The 22,268-nt window shown below is 33.5% G+C and overlaps 3 protein-coding genes, 1 long non-coding RNA gene and 1 pseudogene across 4 annotated transcripts; 2 read left to right on the top strand and 3 right to left on the bottom strand.

The window, feature by feature from the left end:
* Positions 1–4,554: 4,554 nt before the first annotated feature.
* Positions 4,555–7,736, top strand: LOC106361761 (annotated as a pseudogene).
* A 206-nt stretch (positions 7,737–7,942) lies between these two features.
* On the top strand, positions 7,943–8,849 carry LOC106361762 (probable E3 ubiquitin-protein ligase XERICO). Its single transcript, XM_013801566.3, has 2 exons — positions 7,943–8,114; positions 8,214–8,849. Exon 2 carries the CDS (start codon positions 8,240–8,242, stop codon positions 8,657–8,659), a length of 420 nt encoding a protein of 139 aa, XP_013657020.1. The 5' UTR covers positions 7,943–8,114; positions 8,214–8,239; the 3' UTR covers positions 8,660–8,849.
* Positions 8,850–13,197: 4,348 nt separating this feature from the next.
* BNACNNG04910D lies at positions 13,198–13,825 on the bottom strand. The gene has a single exon (XM_013801569.3). The coding sequence runs from the start codon at positions 13,731–13,733 to the stop codon at positions 13,476–13,478; it is 258 nt and encodes an 85-aa protein (XP_013657023.1). The 5' UTR covers positions 13,734–13,825; the 3' UTR covers positions 13,198–13,475.
* Positions 13,826–14,809: 984 nt separating this feature from the next.
* On the bottom strand, positions 14,810–16,476 carry LOC125583609. Its single transcript, XR_007320653.1, has 2 exons — positions 15,227–16,476; positions 14,810–15,100 (listed from the first exon to the last, which is right to left on the bottom strand). It is a non-coding gene; the product is annotated as an uncharacterized LOC125583609 (long non-coding RNA).
* Positions 16,477–16,648: 172 nt separating this feature from the next.
* Positions 16,649–21,235, bottom strand: LOC106360081 (ethylene-responsive transcription factor ESR2-like). The gene has a single exon (XM_048750852.1). It carries the CDS (start codon positions 18,769–18,771, stop codon positions 17,872–17,874), a length of 900 nt encoding a protein of 299 aa, XP_048606809.1. The 5' UTR covers positions 18,772–21,235; the 3' UTR covers positions 16,649–17,871.
* Positions 21,236–22,268: the final 1,033 nt, after the last annotated feature.

Here is a 22,268-nt window from a genome sequence, read left to right as displayed (position 1 = left end):
GGCATATAAAATAGAAAATCTGAAAATGTAGTTACACTCTAAAGATCATCTTAACATATTTCTCAAATATTTATATGGGTATGCCTTCATGGAAGATGGTAATGTTTACCATAATGTCAACCCCCCCATACATAAACTAAACCATACACAGAAATATAAACCCTAATCCAATGTCAACCCCAATCTTTCATAAACTAAACCCTAGCCACTAATCACTAAATCCTACACGGAATATAAACCTTTATCCAATCTCAACCTCAATCTTTCATAAATTAAACCAAAATTTCGAACTGCAAGTAACATGCATTTTCATTCTACATGAGTATATAGAATAAAAAAGGTAACAAACGATATAGCACAATACATGTATATTGTCTAAAATTTGGAGGTGTCTATGATTACAGAGAATGACGTAATGCTTACACAAAATTCATATTGATTGTAACAAAAAGAAATAAAGATTAATGGCATTAAAAGAGGTGGAAGAGATAAGATAATATGAATAGTATTCTCATTCAACATCACACTGTATTCTGTTTTATTTGATGTCATAATAAATTATGTTCCATTTACGTTCAATATATTATTTTCTCTTTACAAAATCATATACAGACTAATATAAAACACATGTATATATCAATACAAAACTCATATCAATAAAACATAAAACAACAAAGAACAAGATTGAACCATTTCTTTCAAGCATCGAATGAAATATAACTTACTAAATAGTACATTATATATTAATAAACATGACAAATAAGAGAAGAGCTGTTCCATTTCATAAAATAGTATAGAAATACTATTACTCTTCCAGCTCATCCATGACAAACCTGAAGAACAAAATGAAAAAGAAACACATGTTAGTATACAAGTTGAAAGGAAATGGCAGCATACGTGATATGCTACTAGTATATGAATTACTCTATGCTTGGGTTAAATGTTTAGTTGTGTCAATCGAAAATAGCCTATGCGAGTAAAGAAGTAACATATGCAATTAGAATTATACCATCTGAAATAATATAGAATATATATATGGAAAGGAACTGAAGGTCAGATGGAATGGAAAACGAACAGTATATTAGTTCTGATACGATTCTTCAGAAATAGCAGAAAATGGAATGGCACATAACCAGTCTCCAAAACTAAGATTTTCCATTTCAAATAGCACGTGTTTCATAAGATATTTCATTTCACAGAGAACTAAACTTGTTTTATCGTAAAAGGACTTTTCATTCTAAAATGACTATCCCCCTTCGCAGTAAACAGATGAGTACGACGAACCAAGAAAAGTTCAACCCTAAATCAATTTGTTTGCCTCAACTTACTAGATCGGGTATGCAACAGAAACGATGAGTTAGATTTATCAACTTAGAATAGACTAGGGCCGAATCTATTCCAAATAAGGGGAAAAACATTGAAATAATTTAATCTATGGCACAAAACATAGAACTTACAATATTGCAACATATCTTAACCTAATCGCCGATATGAAGGAGATGAGGCTATGGTGGTCGTTCATGCCGATCACACTTACGAACTCTTCTAGCAACCAATTTCACAAGCAGAGACGATTTCCCCTTCGCAACGCATTTCGAGGACTTACATGTCGTTAATTTGTTAACCCTGGTTAGAAGAGGCTCAGCCTGCGAGTACGAGTTTCCGTCTAAACTCGCTGAATCTCCTTCGAATTCCGAATCGGCGCGTTCGCTTGATGAACCTATGATGAGTGACGAGTTTGAACGGAAGACGATGGCTCCGCGGTGGATGGAAGAGCAATATACGACAGCTAATTTGCTGCTTGATTTCGTGGTTCAACAAATATTGGCCAGAAACTTTTCACATTCTCGGAAAATGACGAAGAAGAAGAAGTTACTTTTGGGAGATGTGTGACTTTCCGATGGCCACACATAGTTTTTGCCTGGTTGGATAATTAATATTTTTTTTTTAATTGCAAGTTACGCCGGTTGCGTTGAAGGCTAGCAGGGTAATATTATATAAAATACACTTAATATCGATGTATGGTAGGGCATTTGGGTATAGAGCTAAATATTGTTTTTCTCTTAGCTATACTGCCTAATTTCCCTTAATTTATACTATAAAACAAGAGGTCAGCTTATATAATTTTTTTAAATTATATTGTCAATGAACTGCTTACACTTGCATATACTAAAAGACTATCAAATAATTTAGTAATTCGTAAGTAAATTATTGTCAACTATGGTGTTTTTTTTGGGCTTATTAGCCAAATAGCCACATTTGAGTGATAAATTAGGTGAGTAGCATTGATTTTGACATAATTCAATGTCAGATTCTTTGAACACATTTCATCTGATTCTGTCCTTTTTCATAACAGGTTTCCAGTTGCAAGTGAGAAAGTAGGTGACGTCGTTCTTTTTGTACCGTGTTTATAATCACATATCAAACATCCACGTCACATGTTCATTAACCACATATATACACCGAATGTTCTATTCCATATATATCGCTGAAATAGTATAAGATTATAACTCCACTCATAACCCTAAATACTAAACATTATCCCAACCCCTATATACTGAACCATAAATCTCAATCACTATGCAACACCTAAGTACTAAACATTACCTGAACCACAACATCTAAAAAAATAATATACGGTAATATACATATGCACGTAGTGTTCTATTCCATGTCACTGAAATAGTATAGGAGGACGTAACAACATCCACAATCCTTAAATACTAAACACTATCGCCAATTCATAAATACGAAACTCTAAACCCTAATTACTAAACCCTAATTATTAAACTCTAAACCCAAATATAAATTATAAGCCCAAGTATAAATCCTAAACCCAAATAGAATGAAACAAAATACATAGCATATTACATATTAGTGAAATCATGAAACATATATGATTTCGTGGAATAAGTTAATGTTGACCCCAACCATACCCCTCACCTACTAAATATTAAATCCAAAATCCTAATCACTAAACCATAAACCCAAATATAAACCATAAAACCAAATAGAATGGAACAAAATACATAGCATAGTACATATATATTGGTGAAATCATGAAACATATATGATTGCATGGAATAAGTTAATAATGACCCCAACCATACCCCTCACCTACTAAATACTAAAACCAAAACCCTAATCACTAAATCCTAAACTCCGAATATAAACCAACTCTAATCACTAAACCCTTACCCAAATATAAATCTTAACTCAAATATAACCATAAACCCAAATAAAATGGAACAAAAATAAATGACATAGTATGTAAGAAGTTAATGCTAACCCCAACAATACTCGTGAAATTATGATATCTATAATTGCATGTAAGAAGTTAATGCTAACCCCAACAATACCCCTTCGCCTTCTAAATAACCCTAAAATATAATCTCTAGACCCTAACCTAAATATAAAATCTAAACCCAAATATCAAAATATAAAAAATACATTATATTATGTAATATTAAACTATATTATGTAATATTAAACTATACAGTATAGATCATAGTGAAATTTTTACATGTTCAAAAACATGTAACAAGAACTGTAACACGTAATCTCGCAAGCCTTTTCTAAGATGTGAAGATCCAATTAAGCCATGATTTACTTTTACACATAATAATTATTAATTTTAAATTTTTTTCTCTGCAGGTTACGCCAGTTGTAAGAAAGGACAATACTGTATTATTATATATATGACGGTATGTAAAGAAAATTTAGGAAAATTGGTTATTTGGTGAATTATGTTTTTTTTCCTTGCTATACTGTCCAATTTTTCTTTTTTTTTCCACTATGTTTTTTTGCTACTTATGGTTTTTCGCCGTTCGATAATAGAACTGGACCTTTTCACTCTTCCAATCTAAATGCATAGATTTGTATATGATAAAACATTATACAGTAATTATTCTATAAATTAATAATATTAGAACTTGATATTTTATTAATTTGCATAAATTTTCTTTTCTATACTTATATATTTTAAAATATGCTATATGTAAAATTATGACAAATATGTAATGATTAAATTTTATGTATACAAATTTATATTTTTTTATTCAGTTCTATAGTGTATAAAGTAAAAATTCTATAAATTAATAATATTAGGACATTGATTTTATTAATTTACGGAATTTGTTTTTCATATTTATATATTTTAAAATATGTGTTATGTAAAAAAATAAAGAATACTTGATTTTACGGTATATGTATGTTGATTGAATTTTTATGGATATAAATTTATATTGTTTTTATTCAATTATATAATGTACTTAGAAATATTTAAAAGAACTTAAAGATAAATTTCACTGTAAATAAAAACAAAATATTAATTTATTATGTTATTGAATTGTGTCATATTTTTAGAAGATGGTTCGGAACCAGTAAAAATTATTAATTTATGACACTTATTAATTTATCGAATTTTTAGCATGTAACTGAAATATATTTTTTTGAAATTAAAATCTTAAATGCCTAGAGCTAAACGGGCTTAACTAACACGGTTGGGCCTAAAGCAAATGAAAAGTTGCCACCAAGTCTTGTAACTAAGGAGTAAGTTAAAATAAATGAAAACCCGAGATTCGAAGCTCCACCGCGTGCTTGCCGTGAGTTTAGCCGTCGAATTCGAAGCTCCACCGCCGTAGAAGACCGGCTCTTCTTTCAGACTTTCACTACCTCCCGACATTATCTCTGCTCGGAATTCACTAGATCGTTGAGAAGGCAATCTCGTCTTCGCTGATTCGACGGTGAGAATAATGACTAGTGAATCCATTGAGGACGCAGAAGCCGTCCTCAGCGACGTCGAGATCGACGAGCCATCTCCCGTTGCTCTAAACGACCCGCCTCGTGAAGACGTACGAGACGAGAGGGTGACGGAGCTAATCGCGGAGCTCGATCGCGAGAAGAAGGCTCGAGAAGCGGCCGAGAGTTCGAAATCGGATCTCCAAGCTTCGTTCAATCGGCTCAAGGCTCTTGCCCACGAGGTGATCAAGAAGCGCGACGAGTCCAAGAGGTAACGAGACGAAGCCTTGAAGGAGAAGGAGAGTCTTTCAAAGGAGCTGGAGAGTGTGAGTAAAGGTAAAGATGAGATGAAGTTGAAGCTTGATGAGGTTGTTAGAGATAGAGATGCGTTGAAAGGAGAGATTGAGAAGGTATCTGGTAAAGTAAGGAGCTTTAAGAGTTTCACAACTCTTCCGAAGTCTCAGAAGTACACAGGCTTGGCTTCTGTTGCCTATGGTGTTATCAAGCCTGCGAATGAGATCGTGGAGGATCTCGTTAGGGAGATTGACAAGTCTAGGAATGAAGCTAGGGAGCAGGTGGACCAGCGAAACTACGAGATAGCTATTGAGGTTTCTCAGTTGGAGTCGACGATTAGTAACTTGAGGTTAGAGGTTGCGGAGAAGGCCTCTTTTGTTGATGATTTAGAGAGGGATGTGAGTGAGAAAGACAAGAGGATTGGTGAGCTTGAGAAAGATAAGTTAGAGAAGGTGAAGTTGTGGAGCTGAAGGAGTTGGTTGACGAGTATGATGGGAAGTTGAAGGCTTTGGAGGTGAAGATGGTTGCTCAGCGTCCTTTGTTGGTGGAACAACTGAATCTTGTTTCGAAGATCCATGACCAGCTTTACGAGGTTGTGAGGATAGTTGACGTGAATAGTTCAGAAGAGTTAGATTTGTCTGAGTCTTTCTTTATGCCACAAGAGACAGAGATGGAGGAGAACGTTCGAGCTTCGTTAGCAGGTATGGAATCTATCTTTGAACTGACGAAAGTGGTTTCTGGGAAAACACAAAGTTTGGTGGAAGAGAAGAGCCACGAAGTGAAGAATTTGAATGAAACTGTGGGTCTGTTAGTTAAAGAGAAGGAACATATTGGTACTTTACTGAGGAGCGCTTTGTCCAAAAGAATGATAACGGAGCAGCCATCCCAAAAAAGCGAACTGTTTCAAGCTGCAGAGAATGGTTTGAGAGATGTTGGTGTTGATTTCAAGCCCACTAAACCTTTAAAGGATGAGAATGTTCAAGACACACGTGATATCAATACTGTTGATAATAGTACAGAAGAGAATGAAATATATTCTCTGGTTAGTGTTTCTCTACGTCATTTATGTTTTACCAGCTTCATTCATTTGGGTCCCTTATGATGTGTCCACATTTGAATGCAGGCAAGCACATTGGAGAATATTGTTAAGGCATCTCAGGTCAAGATTGTTGAACTGCAGCATTCGTTGGAGGAATCAAGGCAAACTCTCAAAAATGGAACTCCTTTATATCTAGTTGCTTTGATAGAGGACATTTATTTAGTTTAACTAGTAAAGTAAATGAGTAGGTTCAGAGCATAGGGTCGCCTAGGAACCACGGGTATCATTATCCGAACAAGTCCAAATCGTAGGAATCTGATTCGCACAGCAATATATTGGGAACACTAACTTCCACATGTGCTTGCGACATCGCAATTGATGTTTACTGAAAGTCCGTAGAAGTAACTATTTGTCCACAGTGATCATTTTCTTGCTTTTGTTGGTGTAACTTACGTGGACCACTTTGGTTTTGTAAATCAACCAGGGAAGAGACTAGTTCTCTTAAGAAACAATTGGACTCGCAGACAAAGGAGCTTCACCAGAGAATGCGCCAAATAGAAGAACTTAAAGAAAAGGAGAGAATAGCGAATGAAAATGTGAGTGGATTTCTGCTTGCTGTAGAGTTGTGAAGTTAATTGTTTTAATTTGTCAATGCATGATTGAATTTATATACGCTGCCCCGAGAAATTGAGTTTGTTTAAACTCTTTTGATGCTTAGGTTGAAGGGCTTATGACTGACATTGCTGCTGCTGAAGAAGAAATAGCAAGATGGAAAGTAGCAGCCGAGTAAGAGGCTGCTGCTGGTGGAGCTGTTGAACAAGACTTCACATCACAGGTGCGTAATAAGTCCTTGTGTTAGTCTAGTGCATGAGCATTGTAATTTACCCGAAATAGCTTGTATTAGATTATGTCAGTGTTGACAGCTCAGCAACTAATAGTTGAGTCGGTTAGCTAGAGAGCTAACAAGCTAAAAGGAAGTTTAGGAGAATGAGTTGGGTATTCAGGATTTTATAGGGTTCAGATTCAATATCGGGCAGAGATTAAAGATCTTATTAATCAAGTATGTCTATGGTGTGTAGTTCTTGGTGAAGTGAATAAAGGAGTTTCGCTGGTTTTGGATCCTTTCAACAAAGAGTGATGGTCTGAACTCTTATTGTCCTTGTCTGTTCAGCTGCATGTGCTTAAAGAAGAACTTGAAGAGGCAAAGCATGCGATTAAAGAATCAGAGAAGAAACTAAAGTTCAAGGAAGAGACGGCTGCAGCAGCCATGGGTGCAAGGGAGGCAGCAGAGAGATCTCTGAAACTCGCAGACAATAGGGCAACTAGGCTGAGGGAAAGAATGCAAGAGCTAAACCGTAAAGTCGAAGATTTAGAAACCCATCGAGATACGAATAGTTCAAACAGAGCTAGATACGTATGTTGGCCATGGCAACTTCTCGGGATTGATTTTGTGGGAGGTCGAAGAGTTGAGTCTGAACAACAACAACACAGTTCGAACGAGATGGAACTCGCTGAACCTCTACTATGACGAAATCCGGTACTTTATACAGTTACTCTTCAGTATTTAGTTTTGATTCTTATGTATATTCTAGCTGATAAAGTTTTAAAGCATGTTTTCCTGTTGTAATGTTAACACCCATCAATAAATCTGGAAGTTACGATCTTTTTGTTCACATTCGCAATAGTGTAATAGGCTGATGCCTTGCCAAAGTGTGACATGGATCAAGAGAATGTCATTTTTGTTGTAGCCAACGAGCTTACGTAACAACCCGTGAGATTTGAATTTCCACGTGTCAGTTGTGAGTTCACCTCGGGAGAACAAGGAGCTCTCCACAACGCACCACTTCACAACACGTGTCAGAGAAACAGTAACCACAGAAACACAACAGAGAGACACATTTTCGATTTATTTCGTTATAAAAGACGAATATCAAGTCACCACCACAATCATTGAAAGGTGATGAGTCTCTAACCACAACCTCTCTCGTGGTCACACGTGGTTAGACCACCGCTAGTTAAAAAAAAAATCGCCCACCGGAATGTGAGTGGCGGCTAATCCTTCCTCTCTATTTCTTCTCTCCCTTTGAAGATTTTCAAACTCTCAAACTTTAAACTCACGCTTCAAAATCTCTGTGGATAGGATACAGTAACAAGAAGTTACAAAAAATGGGTCTTTCGCAGTTTCCGACAGCTTCGGAAGGAGTGCTACCACTTCTGGTAATGAACACGGTTGTTTCAGTTTCTCTGTTAAAGAACATGGTGATGTCTGTTTTCCGAATTGTTGGAACCGATACTGAAGCGTCCATGGAGATAGAGCAGCGTGAAGAGGATTGCGTTAGGAGGAGGAGAAGAAGAATCTCGATAACGCAGTTCAAGTCTCTGTGTGAGAACAGAGGAGGAGAAGAAAATGAAGAAGATGAAGAAGAAGAGGAAGGTGTTGAGTGTTGTGTGTGTCTTTGTGGGTTTAAAGAGGAAGAGGAAGTGAGTGAACTGGTTTCTTGCAAGCATTTCTTCCACAGAGCTTGTCTAGACAACTGGTTCGGTAATGATCACACAACCTGTCCTCTTTGCAGATCCATTCTCTAGTGGTGGTGGAACTACCTTGTTTAACACTTTCCTTTTTTTTTATTTTGCTTTTGTTATGAAAACACCAACATTCTGTATTCTCTGTTTTGTCCCCTTTTCTGCTTTTTTTACCAGTTTGGTGTTTTATGTTTTCCCCTTTTTTAATGGAAACGGGTTTTTTGCATAATAATAAAGGACTTGAATTGCTGTGTTTTAAGCTCTTCTGATTACACTTAGATGACACTATATGCATGAAATCTTATATCTTGTATTTGCATATAGAAGAATATATTTGTTTGAAATTGGAGATTATTAGGGTTTTCTACATTAAGAAAGAAAACATATGAATCTAGAAACGTCTGACCCATTCCTGGGATAATGATTTTACAAATGAATATGGATTTTGATAAAGCCATGAATCGAACACTCATCCAAATAATAAAAAGGGTAAAGTTGGATTAATGACACTTCTATCGCTCAAATATTTCATATTGATATTTAAATCAAACTAGATTCTGACCCGCGCGGTTACGCATGATTGTTTATATATAATTTATATTTCTAAATTAAAATTTTAAATTTGATAATATTTTATAAATTTTGGTTTGTGTGAATTGTATTTTTTTGGTTTTAGGTTTGGTTCTTGTTTGATAGTGAGTTTTTGTTTTCGATTCCAGAAATATAAAAATCGTTTGGTTATTTATGAATTTGGGTTTGGTTTGAATTTAGTTTTTTTTTTTAATTTTGGGTTTGGTTCAAAGAGTAATGTTAGGAAGCCAATGAAATTTAATCTTCAATTCGAATGCGTAGATCTGAATAGGGATATAAAATTTCCGATTTTGATTTTGATTTAAATAGCTATATTTTTTATTATATTTTCTCGATTTAAAGTTTGGTCTACGCTCTGTGCACAAATATTCCTTTTCTTTTGAAATTAATAATAGTTAACCTTTTAAATTATCAAAAAATAATATTTTATTTTTGTTAAAGATTTAGGAGTAGGTACATTTTTCCTGGCATAAGATTATAATATATAAAATTTACTATATATATATTATTCAGCTAATAATATTTTGTGTATTTATTTCATTAATAAATATAGTAACAACTATAAATTTTGACAAAAAACAACTATAAACAGTGTCAATATAAAAACATTGTTTTATACTATAATTTATGGTGCTCGCATCAGCTGTTATGTACTTAAATAAAACTTTAGGTGCTTAGAGCAGTAACATTATTGGAATAACTCACAAGAAGTTTTTAAAAATTTATACAATATAATATTATATTGGGTTTTCAAAACATTGGAAAATTCAACCCAAAGGTTAAGTGTTTCAAAAATATATATATACAATATACTATAGTTTATGGTGTTTAGATTTCACTGAAATTTACAGACTTATACTTCCCAATTAGCTGCCACAATACTATAACTGTTGTATCAACTCATTCCTATGACATGCTTTTCTTCGTACATAAACTTGTTTGATCTTTTATGCTGAGGAGAATCAGTAGCGAGAGAAGGAGAAGTAGCGTGAAAGTTATTCTTTTGAGGAGCATGAGGCTTGATTATAACTTCTACGCATATACCGCAAGAGATCTTTGAATGACTTCAAATGCCCTTCACTAATTTCTCTCATTCTTTGTAGTACTGGAAAACATTTTGACCTGTCTGCATTTTTTATGCTCTCTGAAATCATGAGCATCCATCAACTTCTTCAGCTGGGTGCTACTCTTGATCCTAGAAAACACCTCGTTTCCATCCTGTAAACATAAAGCACTTCTACAAAAAGAAACAATGAGTCTGATCTTGAGCATCAATACATTGCCATTATAGGTTAGAGACAAAATAAAATAAAAAAACTAAAATTGTAAAAGTCGTAAAGTGGAGCACAAACTATTAAAAAGAGGTTTTTATACGGGGAAACTATTCGGAAACGGACTGCAAATGCATCAGCAAATATGTAGCCAGATAATTCATTAGATTGATACTCATGTTCGCAATGAAAGTTGTCACATACTAAATGTATTCAACTTTATTTTACATCATAGTCTTCAACCGTATGAACATCAAAAAGTTTTACATTATCCTTATAAAGATGTAAAAACCTTTGAACAGGAACAACAACCAACAGCTTTACAAAAACTTAAGAGCTAAGAGAATAGGTAAGGTTTCAAAATTTTGATAAAGAATTAGCAAAGTGAAGCAAACGTGTAAACACTAAACATAAGGAGGATACTCTGGTCCGGTTTCGTAAATATCAATGGGTTTTGGATCTAAACAAAAAAGGTAAGACCCTCATCAGACGCCGGTACAGGTAGTACAAAAAAGCCTTATCACACTTAGACACGACACTGAAATAGAAAACCTAAATCTTAGCACATAAAGAATTTACCTGACCCTCGACCTTGAGGTTGATGTGAGCTCCTCTGAGTCTGTGTTTCGTGTCTTCTTCCTGGGCTGCAGACATCCTTATTTTCTAAGATTCTCCTTACGGTGAGCAAATTTGTGTGAGAGAGAACGGAAAAGGATTTAGGCGATGAGCAAAGTGAGTGATGGCTGAGAGATTGTAAATAAATAAAGGATTGATGAACCTCCAAATGGCCGTAGGGTATCTCAGACCGTTGATGCCCTTCTTCGATCAATATGTTTTGATTAATCAGGGTTTCGACACAAAGTGATTGCTCCATCCTGTAAAAAAAGCAAAAACTCACAGCAAAGATCATTCTAAAACAGCTCTTAAAACAATCGTTAATCACCAATTTTGATATTTAGATCGATGCCTACTAATCTCAAACCAAATACCCAGCATCTCAATTGAACAACTCTTAAACTCAATTCTTAGTGTCACAAACACACAAAATCACAGTGTACATCTCTAGTTCAATTGTTATCAATCTTTAGATCAATCCATACGAAAAATCTCAATTTAGCAACAAATGATGGGAACAACGGCGAAAATGAGAAAGAGAGGAAGAAGATGAAAACGACTGCGTTGATGACAGTAAAAGATAAATTAAAATAAATGGGTGAATTTGTGAGATGACCATAGTAGCAAAAGAATTAAACAAAATAACCATAGCTTGGAAGGTGTGTCAATTTAGCACATCAATAGACATTTTACTCCTTCAGAAGCGCGTGAGTGTTTGCATTATAAACACAATAACCAAATACCATTCTACTTATACAAACGATATAGAATAGTCTGTTTCAAATATAAATACAACTATAGAAGAGAATTAATTATATTAGTATTGTTTATTTGTAGAGTTCAAAGTCATTTAAGAAATGTCTAATATGAAAGAGAATATTTATTCGTATAATAGATGTTTAAGTGTATAATATAGAATGTGAAAGAAAAAAATTATTTATATAGTACAAATAATAAAAAAAATTATCATTCTATTATTTGTGGCCATATAGTATAATATGTGGAAGTATATAGGAAAAAAAGTCAATTGGGCAAAAATCTTAAAACTATGGTGAAATTAACAATTTGTCTTGAATAGTGTTTCTTTGGGCCGCACAATGTTGGTATACTAGCAAAAAAAAACCTTTATCTCTTCAGTTTCCATAGGCATATAGGATTAAAGATAGGAGCAGATGTGTCCTAAGTTAAACAGTTCAACACATTACATCCATTTATTTACCTAATTATCAAGAAAGTGGTGTATAGAGAATGCAATTTCTCAAAGGGAGGGAGGGAGGGAGGGATATTGAATGCTTTGAAACAATTCTATTCTATGATACATAAATAGAATATAATAAAAAAATAAAATATAATACAACAATATATTATTTGAACATTACATATAAGATAGAGAGAAAAAGACAAAGATGAGGGAAAGAGGGAGAGGAACATAAAGATGAAGATATGGCAGAAACATATATGAAACCCAGAAAAAATAGAAATTGTATAGCTACAATTCTATTCTATTTTTTATAAATAGAATAGATTCGTATTATAAATGTATATATTTAATTTTATAAATATATGTTAGTTTTACAAAACTCAAAAATGTCATATACAAAAAAAAAATCTATGTTTTTTATAGACATATAAAAAATTTGAATATATAATTTTTAAACTTATAAAGTTAATTAAAAGAAAAGTGAAAGTGAGAAAGGATAATATAGTAAATATTATAGAAATATCATAGCCATTTGATTGTAATGAGTATAGACTTAATTTTGTTGTTTGCTATAGTCATGTCGCCAAATTTCCCAAAATAAAATTATTAGACTTCTATATCAATCATTTTGAAGCGTGTATACATTTAGTCACAACATTACTTAATAAGTCAAAAAAAAATATGCCACGGTAAAATTTAAATAGGATTCTATTTTAATAGTGTAGATAATATTGAAAACAAAATCTAATTAATTTGTAATGTTTTAAAAGTCATTTATAATATGGTTGATGTTATTATCTTAGAATTTCTAATTTGACTTTTTGTCCTTTCGTCTATTTCTAATTATTATTATTGTTAAATTATTTAAATACCTATTAAAATTTTAAAATTTAAATACTCTAAAATGAAAGTACTCAAGAAAATTACCAATTATAGTTTTAAATTTTTATTTCCATGCACCCTTTTAGTAGATAAAGGAAACAGACGACATCAATCTTCTTACAAAAACCACAGTAAGAACCAATGGACTAGACGGCTCTAGACGCTAAACCTCAGTAAGAACCAGAAGATGGTTCCACACAAGAAAAAGGAAGAAGACAGAGCACAATACATCAATATAATTCAATACAATATATATAAAATATGGTATATGTCCTTATTGTGTTTTTTAAATTATTCATCCCCAATGGACTAGACGGCTCTAGACGCTCTTAGTCGTCGTCCACTTACAGAACTTCCTATGCTCAAACTTGATGAATTCATCTGCTTCCTTGTCAACATCTACTTCTTTCGTAGCCTCTCTCCTACTCATTCTCTCGCTCTGAGTCCTCCTCATATCCTCATACTCCAAGACATGGATCGGTTCTTCAGCTGCAAAGGAAACTCGAAACTCCTTCACCGAGTCGCGGTGATGAGGATGATGATGAGATTTGTGGTTAGAGGAGTTTCCAAGTGTCATTCTTCTTCAAATGAAAAACCCTCTTTAGCTCTTTTTTTCTGTTCTTGAATATGATTTTGTTAGTGATACCTTTGAAACTATAGGAAGTATCCTTATATAAGGGATGTAATGTGGTACATGAAGAAAACATAAAAAGACGAGGGTGAATCGTATTCCCCTTTTTTTTATTACGTCTTTGCGAGAAAATATAGCAATATAATATGAAGGCTTTGGCCGATTTAATATTATTCGACGCACATGTCTACAAATATGGTATAATGATAGTCTAATAGATAAGGATCTAATACGATATAGGGTTAAGAGATAATTAGCTTCAACAATAAGCAAGTTTATTGATTCGAGAACATTTTACAATACATACCACATTATTGGGACCCTTGAGACGTGGGCCAACGGGTTATAAGGTTCAAAGCCTCAAAGGTATATGCCATGAGTATAAAAGGAACGGTAAATGGTAGACTAGGTAGTTACTGTTGGTTATTCGTCCTAGTTTGATTTGATCGAATTAGATGCCTTAATAATGCGCAATTTTGAGTGGAAAACGTAAGAGAAACGTGGTCCTATATAAAGATTTGTATTTGTTGCGTGGTCAAAAAGAGATGCAGCTTTTTTTTTTTTTTTTGCAAACCAGGTTGATCCGGCCCATCGCTGGTTTGACTTTGCACCATGAAACAAGCCCAAGCGCCTTAGAAAGAGGATGTGAGAGTCCAACTTGTAATCGTTTTTACAGTTATTTTCTATAATAATCTAAACTATGCCGAAGCCCAACTAATCCGGAGTTGGAGTAGCTCAGTGGTTAGAAATGTACCATGTCAGATATTCAGAAGTGAAGTTGACATTTAACTGCTCTAAGCAATTTAACGTCTTGCATTCATCCAGTCAACTATCACCCGGCTATCACCATTAAGTTCGTTTTTACAGTTGTCCTTTGTAGTCTCATGATAGACACCAATTTTATACTGCCCTTTGAAGCACTTTAAAGGCCAATATCTTCAGGAGACGAATTTTTTAATACCTAGAAAAAAATATATGTTTTTGACAAAATTTAAACATCTGAAATATTGAACCAAGATTGATAAGTGAACGAATTATCAATAAATATATGTATCAGACATTCGAAGATAGTGAGTTTTTAAATGTTTTTTTTTTCTAACATCTAGTGAGTTTAAATGTTTTACACACTCTTAAGTAATAGAAACCCTTCTATACATAAAGCCAATAAATACAAGACACAGAGAAGAAATGAGAAATAGAAATGTTACTATCCGGCTGGCCATCCAAATGGAGAAAATTTGTAGGGATCCGATTTCAAACACCGGCGGTCTAATTTAACCTGTTTTGGTGTCCGGTCCAAGAAGATTATAGGCCTACGTCAAGAAAAAGTTCTTTGGTTAACAACAAAAATGAAACGCAACCTTGTTTGGTTACTACTCAGTAGCTAGCAAAAAGATCCATGATACTCGAAAGAACAAAAAACACTTAAGCGAACCTACTATCCCAGCGACTACTTAGCCGGTTCATCCCCGGTGCTAGAAGCACCCGGCTTAGCCATAGAATCTTGAAGTACGTTTGTTGCCTCAACGCTCTTGGTACGTTGCAGGGAAGGAGTTCGGTGTAGCCTGCACCTAAATGAGCCCGGGTGAGTGGTCGGTGAACAAAGGCAATTGGTCTTAGTGATGCTGGTCTGACGAGATAGCCCGCCAGTGCTCACTGCTGCAGTACTCTCCATGGTAGCTTCGATCTCGGTTTTGTCGTTCATAATTTCAATATGAAAGGTAAGAGGATTCGAGATGAATAAAGAGTTATCCTTCTTTGTGTTTATATGGTCAATTTTAGATTTGAATAAGCTATAACTTCCTTTTCTGTTTGGTCATCACGAGAATGATGATGCCTTCCATTAAGGACCAACTATATCCTTCAACTTGTCATAATGCTTCAACTACTCCTATTCCCACAAGCCACGTCAGTCCTTTTCTTGTGTTTAATGGATGATGATCATCCATGATTATTACTCCCATCAATTATCTAGTATACACTTTCTTAAGTGCAGTTTAAAAGTATATATTAAATTGTACAAAAGGAATTTGTATAGTGGCCTCTTTTATTTGCAATCCAAAATTTTAATTTTATACGAATACAATGCAATGCACTGAATATAAAAGGGGTAAGTAGTTAATAGCCGGCCAAAAAGGGGTAATCTATAAAACAACAATTATTAATAAAAATAATTATCGTAACAACTGACGTCAAAAGACAACCTATGGCAGATGCCTTAAGCTTCAAGAGTGCTTCGCGATATTCATTCACTCTGTTTATTCATTCGATTCTATATGTTCTCGATTTATACCCCATTTGGGAAAATATAGATGTGTTTTTTTTTTTTTTTTGGTAATCAATATAGATGTGATTTCTTAGCTAATGCAGCTCTTTGTGCATTCCTAAATTCGCTATTACAAGTAGGACTGGACACGGATCCGATATCCGGGTTTTTGAAAGTATTTATGATTTGTTTCGTAAGTAACAAATATCTAATTTTTTTATTTGCTTTGCTTTGAAAAAATACGGATATCCAGAAAAACAGATATCCGGAAAATATATAGATATTTGCGGATATTTACGAATACTTATGGATATCTCATTCATTTTGACTAATACAAATAATATTAAAAATTCGATACAAATTTTTTTTTAATTTTTTTCTTCATGATATAGAAAATTAAAATAAGTATTGAAACAACATATTTTGTAAATTTTAAACTTAGTTAACAATTATAATAACACAAAACTTAAGAAAAAAGTTATAGTTGACATTTTTTTTCCTCTTCTTTTTATGTAATACTTTTATTTAAGTAATAACGTGAATAGATTTGTGAACCATATGTTAGAATAATAATAATATAAACTTATACATTTTAAACTTTAAATATAATCAAGATTCACATGTATTTATATATTGCCAGGGCGCATATCCGGTTCCCAAAATTTTAATATTTGTGATTTGTTTCGATTTTAACGGATATTGATTTTTATTATTTATTTTACTTCGAAACTTTACGGATATCCATAATTTTTGGATCGAATTGAATCAAATTTAACGGATAAAATGCTCATTCCTAAATACATACCGAGTAATTCTATTTTTCCTGTTTAATGAAGCTTTTGCACTGTTCGAGCTCAAATTAATTTAAAATTACCTAACTTAAAAGATATTGGATACTGTTTGTATTTTATTATTGATCTTGACTAATTATTCACCTTCTTTAATTAATAACAAATTTGATAACAATAATAAAATTAATCATCAAAGTTCTCACAACTATCAGAGTTCTAATGATTTATTTATTCTCAGTAAAAAGAGTCTTCTTAAACCTTAAAGGATGGATTATCCTCTTCACCTTTGAAGTAGATTTCCTAACCCAAATATGACATGAAAAATTCTCCGTATTAGCTTGATATTTTCCTCCGTACCAAATACATACATACATATTTTCAAAAATAATAATAACATTGCATATTTTCATACGATGTATTATTGTGCCTAATACCTGAATTACCCAAAGAAAACACAAGTATTTTGTTGTTCAAAAAAAAAAAAAAAACACAAGTATTTAGACAATTATCCTTTTCAGATTTAAAATATGTACTTCCGATTTAACGATATTGTAAACATCAGAATATGTGCTTCCTATGATTTGAGGGTGAGAGAAAAGATGAAAAAAGCAAGAAGGCAAAGGCTGTCTTCATGAATTCTGAAGTCAACTTATTAGAAAATATCTAATTTCTAGAGATCTCCTTTTGTCCTTTTGGTGTTGTCTTTTTCCCCGTATGTTTTACTTGTTCTTCGTAACTTTGCTTATATACTCGACATATGTCATATATCATCAATTAGTTGTTCTCATACACTACTGTACCCCAAAAAGCATACTCAGATAAAATTTCTTTCTTTTATTTTTTAAAGATAAATATTGCCCTTGCAAAAATAATCTATCATGGGCGATAAAACTGATCATACAACTAAACAGAAACAAAGGACACAAGACTTTTGAGCTAGATACCCATAACCTCATTTCTCATAACCTTAAAGAAACGTACGAATTCGTCCAAAAAAAAAAAAAGTACGAATAGCAACAATAATGGTCTAATAATCATGAAAGCAATACTGATAAAACATTCCGCCATTTCCATTCTGATGCATCTTAGCTGCATCAAACCCACTCGCATGATCGGCCCAAGCCAACTCTCCATGATACTTCACCTGATTGAATCCGTTTCCTTCCACATTGATGTGATTCGGTACACCAAGATCTGTCTGAAAACCGTTCTCTAGCATTGTCGGGAAAACACCAACACACGGTTGGTTGGTCTGAGGAGGGGTTGAAGTTTGTTGAGAGATAGGTTTTGGCAAGAACCCTTGAACAACTTCTTGAAGAAGACCAGACCCAGCTGGTTCTGGTTCGAGGATTGATATCATGTTGTCGTTGTCGATGGTACTTGACCTCTTTGCTTTAGGCGAATGATCTTCGAAAACATTGTTAGCGTTAGTGAAGGGATCGTTAACGAGGCCGCTTACGTTAGAAATATTGTAGTGTGGGTAAGCGAAAGGAGAAAGAGGCTGAGAGTTTAAGACGTCGCGTAGAAGGAACATGTTCATCGGAGGAGGCGAGAAAAGACTGTGGTGGTAAGATTCAAGTGGGTAGACGAAGTTGGTTCGAGCTTTAAGACCACGCATGGCTCGAGCGGCACAGTCGTATGCGCAAGCTGCTTCCTCGGCTGTGTCAAATGTACCGAGCCATCGTCTCTCCTTCGACATAGGATCGCGTATTTCAGCAGCGTAACGACCCCATGGTCTACGCCTAACGCCTCGGTACCTTATGGTTGTGCCACCGGAAGCGCCGCCGCCAGGGGCAGCTTTTGCGATGGTTACACCTCCGGGAGTGCTAGGAGCGGTGGAGGAAGTTCTTGATGGCTTTCTCTTAAGGGAATGGTTGTTTGTTTCTCTGTGCTCAGCACCTTCAAGTCTCATGATTGCCTCTTCCATGGTTTGACCTAAGGAAGGTTTTTTTGTAAGCAAAGAAAGTATTTGTTTTGTTCTGTGGGCTATCTACGGTTTTGAGTACCTGAATGTGATGATGGTAGGTGATAACTTATTTATAGATAGAGATTAAAAAACTACACTGTTCATTTTAAAATTTTAAATAAAAGAGACTTGCGTCTTTTTGACTTCTGACCACTCTATCAGTGATGTAGAATGCAAAAGTAGGTTTAGTAGTTAACGAAGCTCATGTTCTACGTTCGGAATTGTGTCTTTATTTTTCTACGGACTTGCATAAAATTGGAGTAATATGTTACATGAATTTTTGATAAGTAACAATAACGTAGTTATTATATTCTCCTTTTATCTTCGTTATTGTCAAGAGTATAAAGGTGTCTCGATCATGCTAATTTATATCATTTCGATTTATTCTTTTGTTTAAGTGTAAGACATGGATCTTTCAGAAAACTTTCTTGAAAACAACTGAAACTAAACTAATAAAAATTGAACACTGAATTGCCATTTCAAAATGTTCCCCGTTCTAACTAATTTGAAACACACAAAAGTTATTTTGACTAGTTATGTTTTGAAGTTTTAACTACTATATATCGTCTAAAATGGAAAATGTGATTTTTTGCACTCAAACATTTCTAACTAAACATTAAAATCACATTATTACAGTGCTGAAACTTATATTAATTTATTGCTGAAATTACACTAACTTTAACACTAAAGTGGTGTTATGGTAATAACAATAAATCAAATTAGTTAAAATGATATTTTGACAGTAGATTGTAGCTGGGAAAGGAAATTATGATGTTGTGAGTTGAAAGGAGAGGAATTGAGAATCGTGAAATAATGTCTCTGAATTAATAACACTGGCAGCGCTCAGAAATTGTTCCTTCTACATGAGGTTATGTTTTGTCTGTTCTTTTTACGAGATTATGGCCGATTTGCTTAGTTAGGGTTTTGCTCTCTGTATTTATTTGTAAACCTAAGTCACGTGGATTTGTCTCAACTAGGGCTCTTTCTTCATGGTGTGTAGCCAGCCTCTTTGGGGTTTCCCAGTGTTGCTTGATTGTAACTAATGACCTCTCGCGTTTACGGAAATTAATGTCCACTTCATATATTTGTGTTGATTAAAGTCCAAATAGTTTTTAAAGGAAAATTTTCTAAATCTCTTTTTATATATAAGTAAAATGTTAAGATTCATATCGCTAACAGACAATAAAAAAATGTTAAGATTTATCCTCAATCTCTTTCACCATCTTGATTAATGTCGGTAGAGTATCTTAAACCGATGAAGTGATATCACGTCGCTACCGTCCGACTCCGAACCCAAATGTTTGTGCCAAATGGTTTCGCAGGATCTAGAACCTCTATTTTACTGGGAGAGAATATTAGTATATTGATAAAGAGTTGTGCGTACAAGCTAGAATTGGAATGTTGATCACATAATATGGTAAACTTAACATATTTTTTTTTTAAATCGAAGCATGCATGAACGATCTTTTTGGAAGGCCAGACTATATACTACATAAAAACAAAAATATTTTGCTCGATAAGAGTTAATCTAATTAAGGTGCAACTGAAAACCATTTATAAGAACATACAGAATATAAATATATAGAACGAAGATGAATGGAATAGTAGCAATCAGAAAAATAAAATGAATAAAGCAGAAATTAAGTGTTTCGTTATTTCTTCTACCTTTACGTTGCAGAATCTTTTTAGAAAATAACTATTTCCTCCCATTTTTTAACAAAAATTTTCTGAATGTTTTCTAGATGATTTTATTATAACTGGAACCTTTTCCATGTGGGATCAAATGAAATGATTCCTTCCACATATTCTTAAATGGAAGGATTTATTTATTTTTGTTTCACTTAATATGTGGAATTGTTTTAAAGTGTTTTCAAACTGGTAAATATTTTATGAAATTGTATGGAATGATGCATTCCAAATAATTTTATCCCAGCATCGATAACTTTCTTAAGTTAATAATTTGGATCAAAAATAATAATAATTTTTTTAAAGATTAAATTTGAGCTTGACGGAAGCGTAACTGTCCATAGTACCGGATACTAGTTTGCTTTACATTAAGATAAAATTAAATTATAAATTAGATCAGAGTTGAAATATTGCTTGAACCAGAAGAGAAAAAAGATAGAAGGCAAAAATGAAGCGGCAAAGCTAGGGAAGTAGGTTACATGCAACGGTACGACATTAAAGTTGGTACCAGAATTGTCTCCTCTCTCATAAACGCGTGGGTTTTTCTCTGCGCTATGCCTCACTTCTCTATGACTATTATTGTGCATGTGTTCGACTTTTCTTATTTGCACACACGAACGTATCATGTTATATAGATCGCCAAAAAATATAAAACGCAAACTACGACGTTATATATATGGTTCTCAACTCAACTACACAAACTACGGCATGTACTCTTTTTCTATTTTTCTGGGGTCAAAACTAGCCCACGTTACATATCTACGCTATTCAACTAAAATAACGCATGTCAAGTTACACTAACAAAAGCCTAGGTTCAAAAAAAGTTACAATAACAAAAATGGCTTATTTGTCAACTAGCCATATTTTGGAAAAATTCTTTAAAAATACACAGACTAATTTTTATTTACTAATAAAATACACGAATTATTTTGGATCCTCGTTTAATACACGAACTATTTTGGATCCCCGTTTAATACACGAACTAATTTTCGTTGCCTATTAAATACACAAACTTTTGAAATTTGCAGATTTTACATATCATTTTAGACGGCGTTAACTATATGTAACGAAAATGAAGACGGTGTTAGTGTTTAATTAACACATGTTTAAATTGTGAAAGGAAATTTCTTTAAAAATACACAAACTATTTTCATTTGCTAATAAAATACACGAACTATTTAGGATCCCCGTTTAATACACAAACTAATTTTTGTTTTCTATTAAATACACAAACTTTTAAGATTTTCAGATTTTACACATCGATTTAGACGATGTCAACTATGTATAGCAGAAGTGAAGACAATGTTAGTGTTTAATTGAGCATGTGGTTAAACAGTGAAGAAAAAAATCCTTAAAAGTCATCCGATAGATTATATTGTTAGCTTTCTTCTCCATTACACTTAGTGTAAATTTTTTTTTTGATGAAATTTCAATTTTTTATCATAGTATAAAGAATATATGTAGAACTTAATTCATAACACTAAACTTATTTATCATAGTGTAAATTAACCTTGAATCATTATCACTACTATCAAATCGAAGAACAAGAATTAGAAATGCATAACACTAAACTAATTCCAAAATCAGAAACTCATTTAAAATTATGTAGTTTTCTTCGTCTTTTTCACGACATGGAAATTGACTCTACTTCGAATTGATATAAAGATAAATCAAAGTAAAGAAGAAAAAAAGAAACATAGTTTGGATAGTAAAAGAGGTTGGAACAGATTAGAGTGTCAAACTCGAATTAAAACTAACTCAAATTAATTTTA

The sequence above is a fragment of the Brassica napus genome, chromosome C3 (assembly GCF_020379485.1).
Source record: "Brassica napus cultivar Da-Ae chromosome C3, Da-Ae, whole genome shotgun sequence".
In the NCBI taxonomy this organism is placed as follows: Eukaryota; Viridiplantae; Streptophyta; class Magnoliopsida; order Brassicales; family Brassicaceae; genus Brassica; species Brassica napus.
Note: the sequence above shows the minus strand (reverse complement) of the source record. Positions and strands in the feature narration are given on the sequence as shown.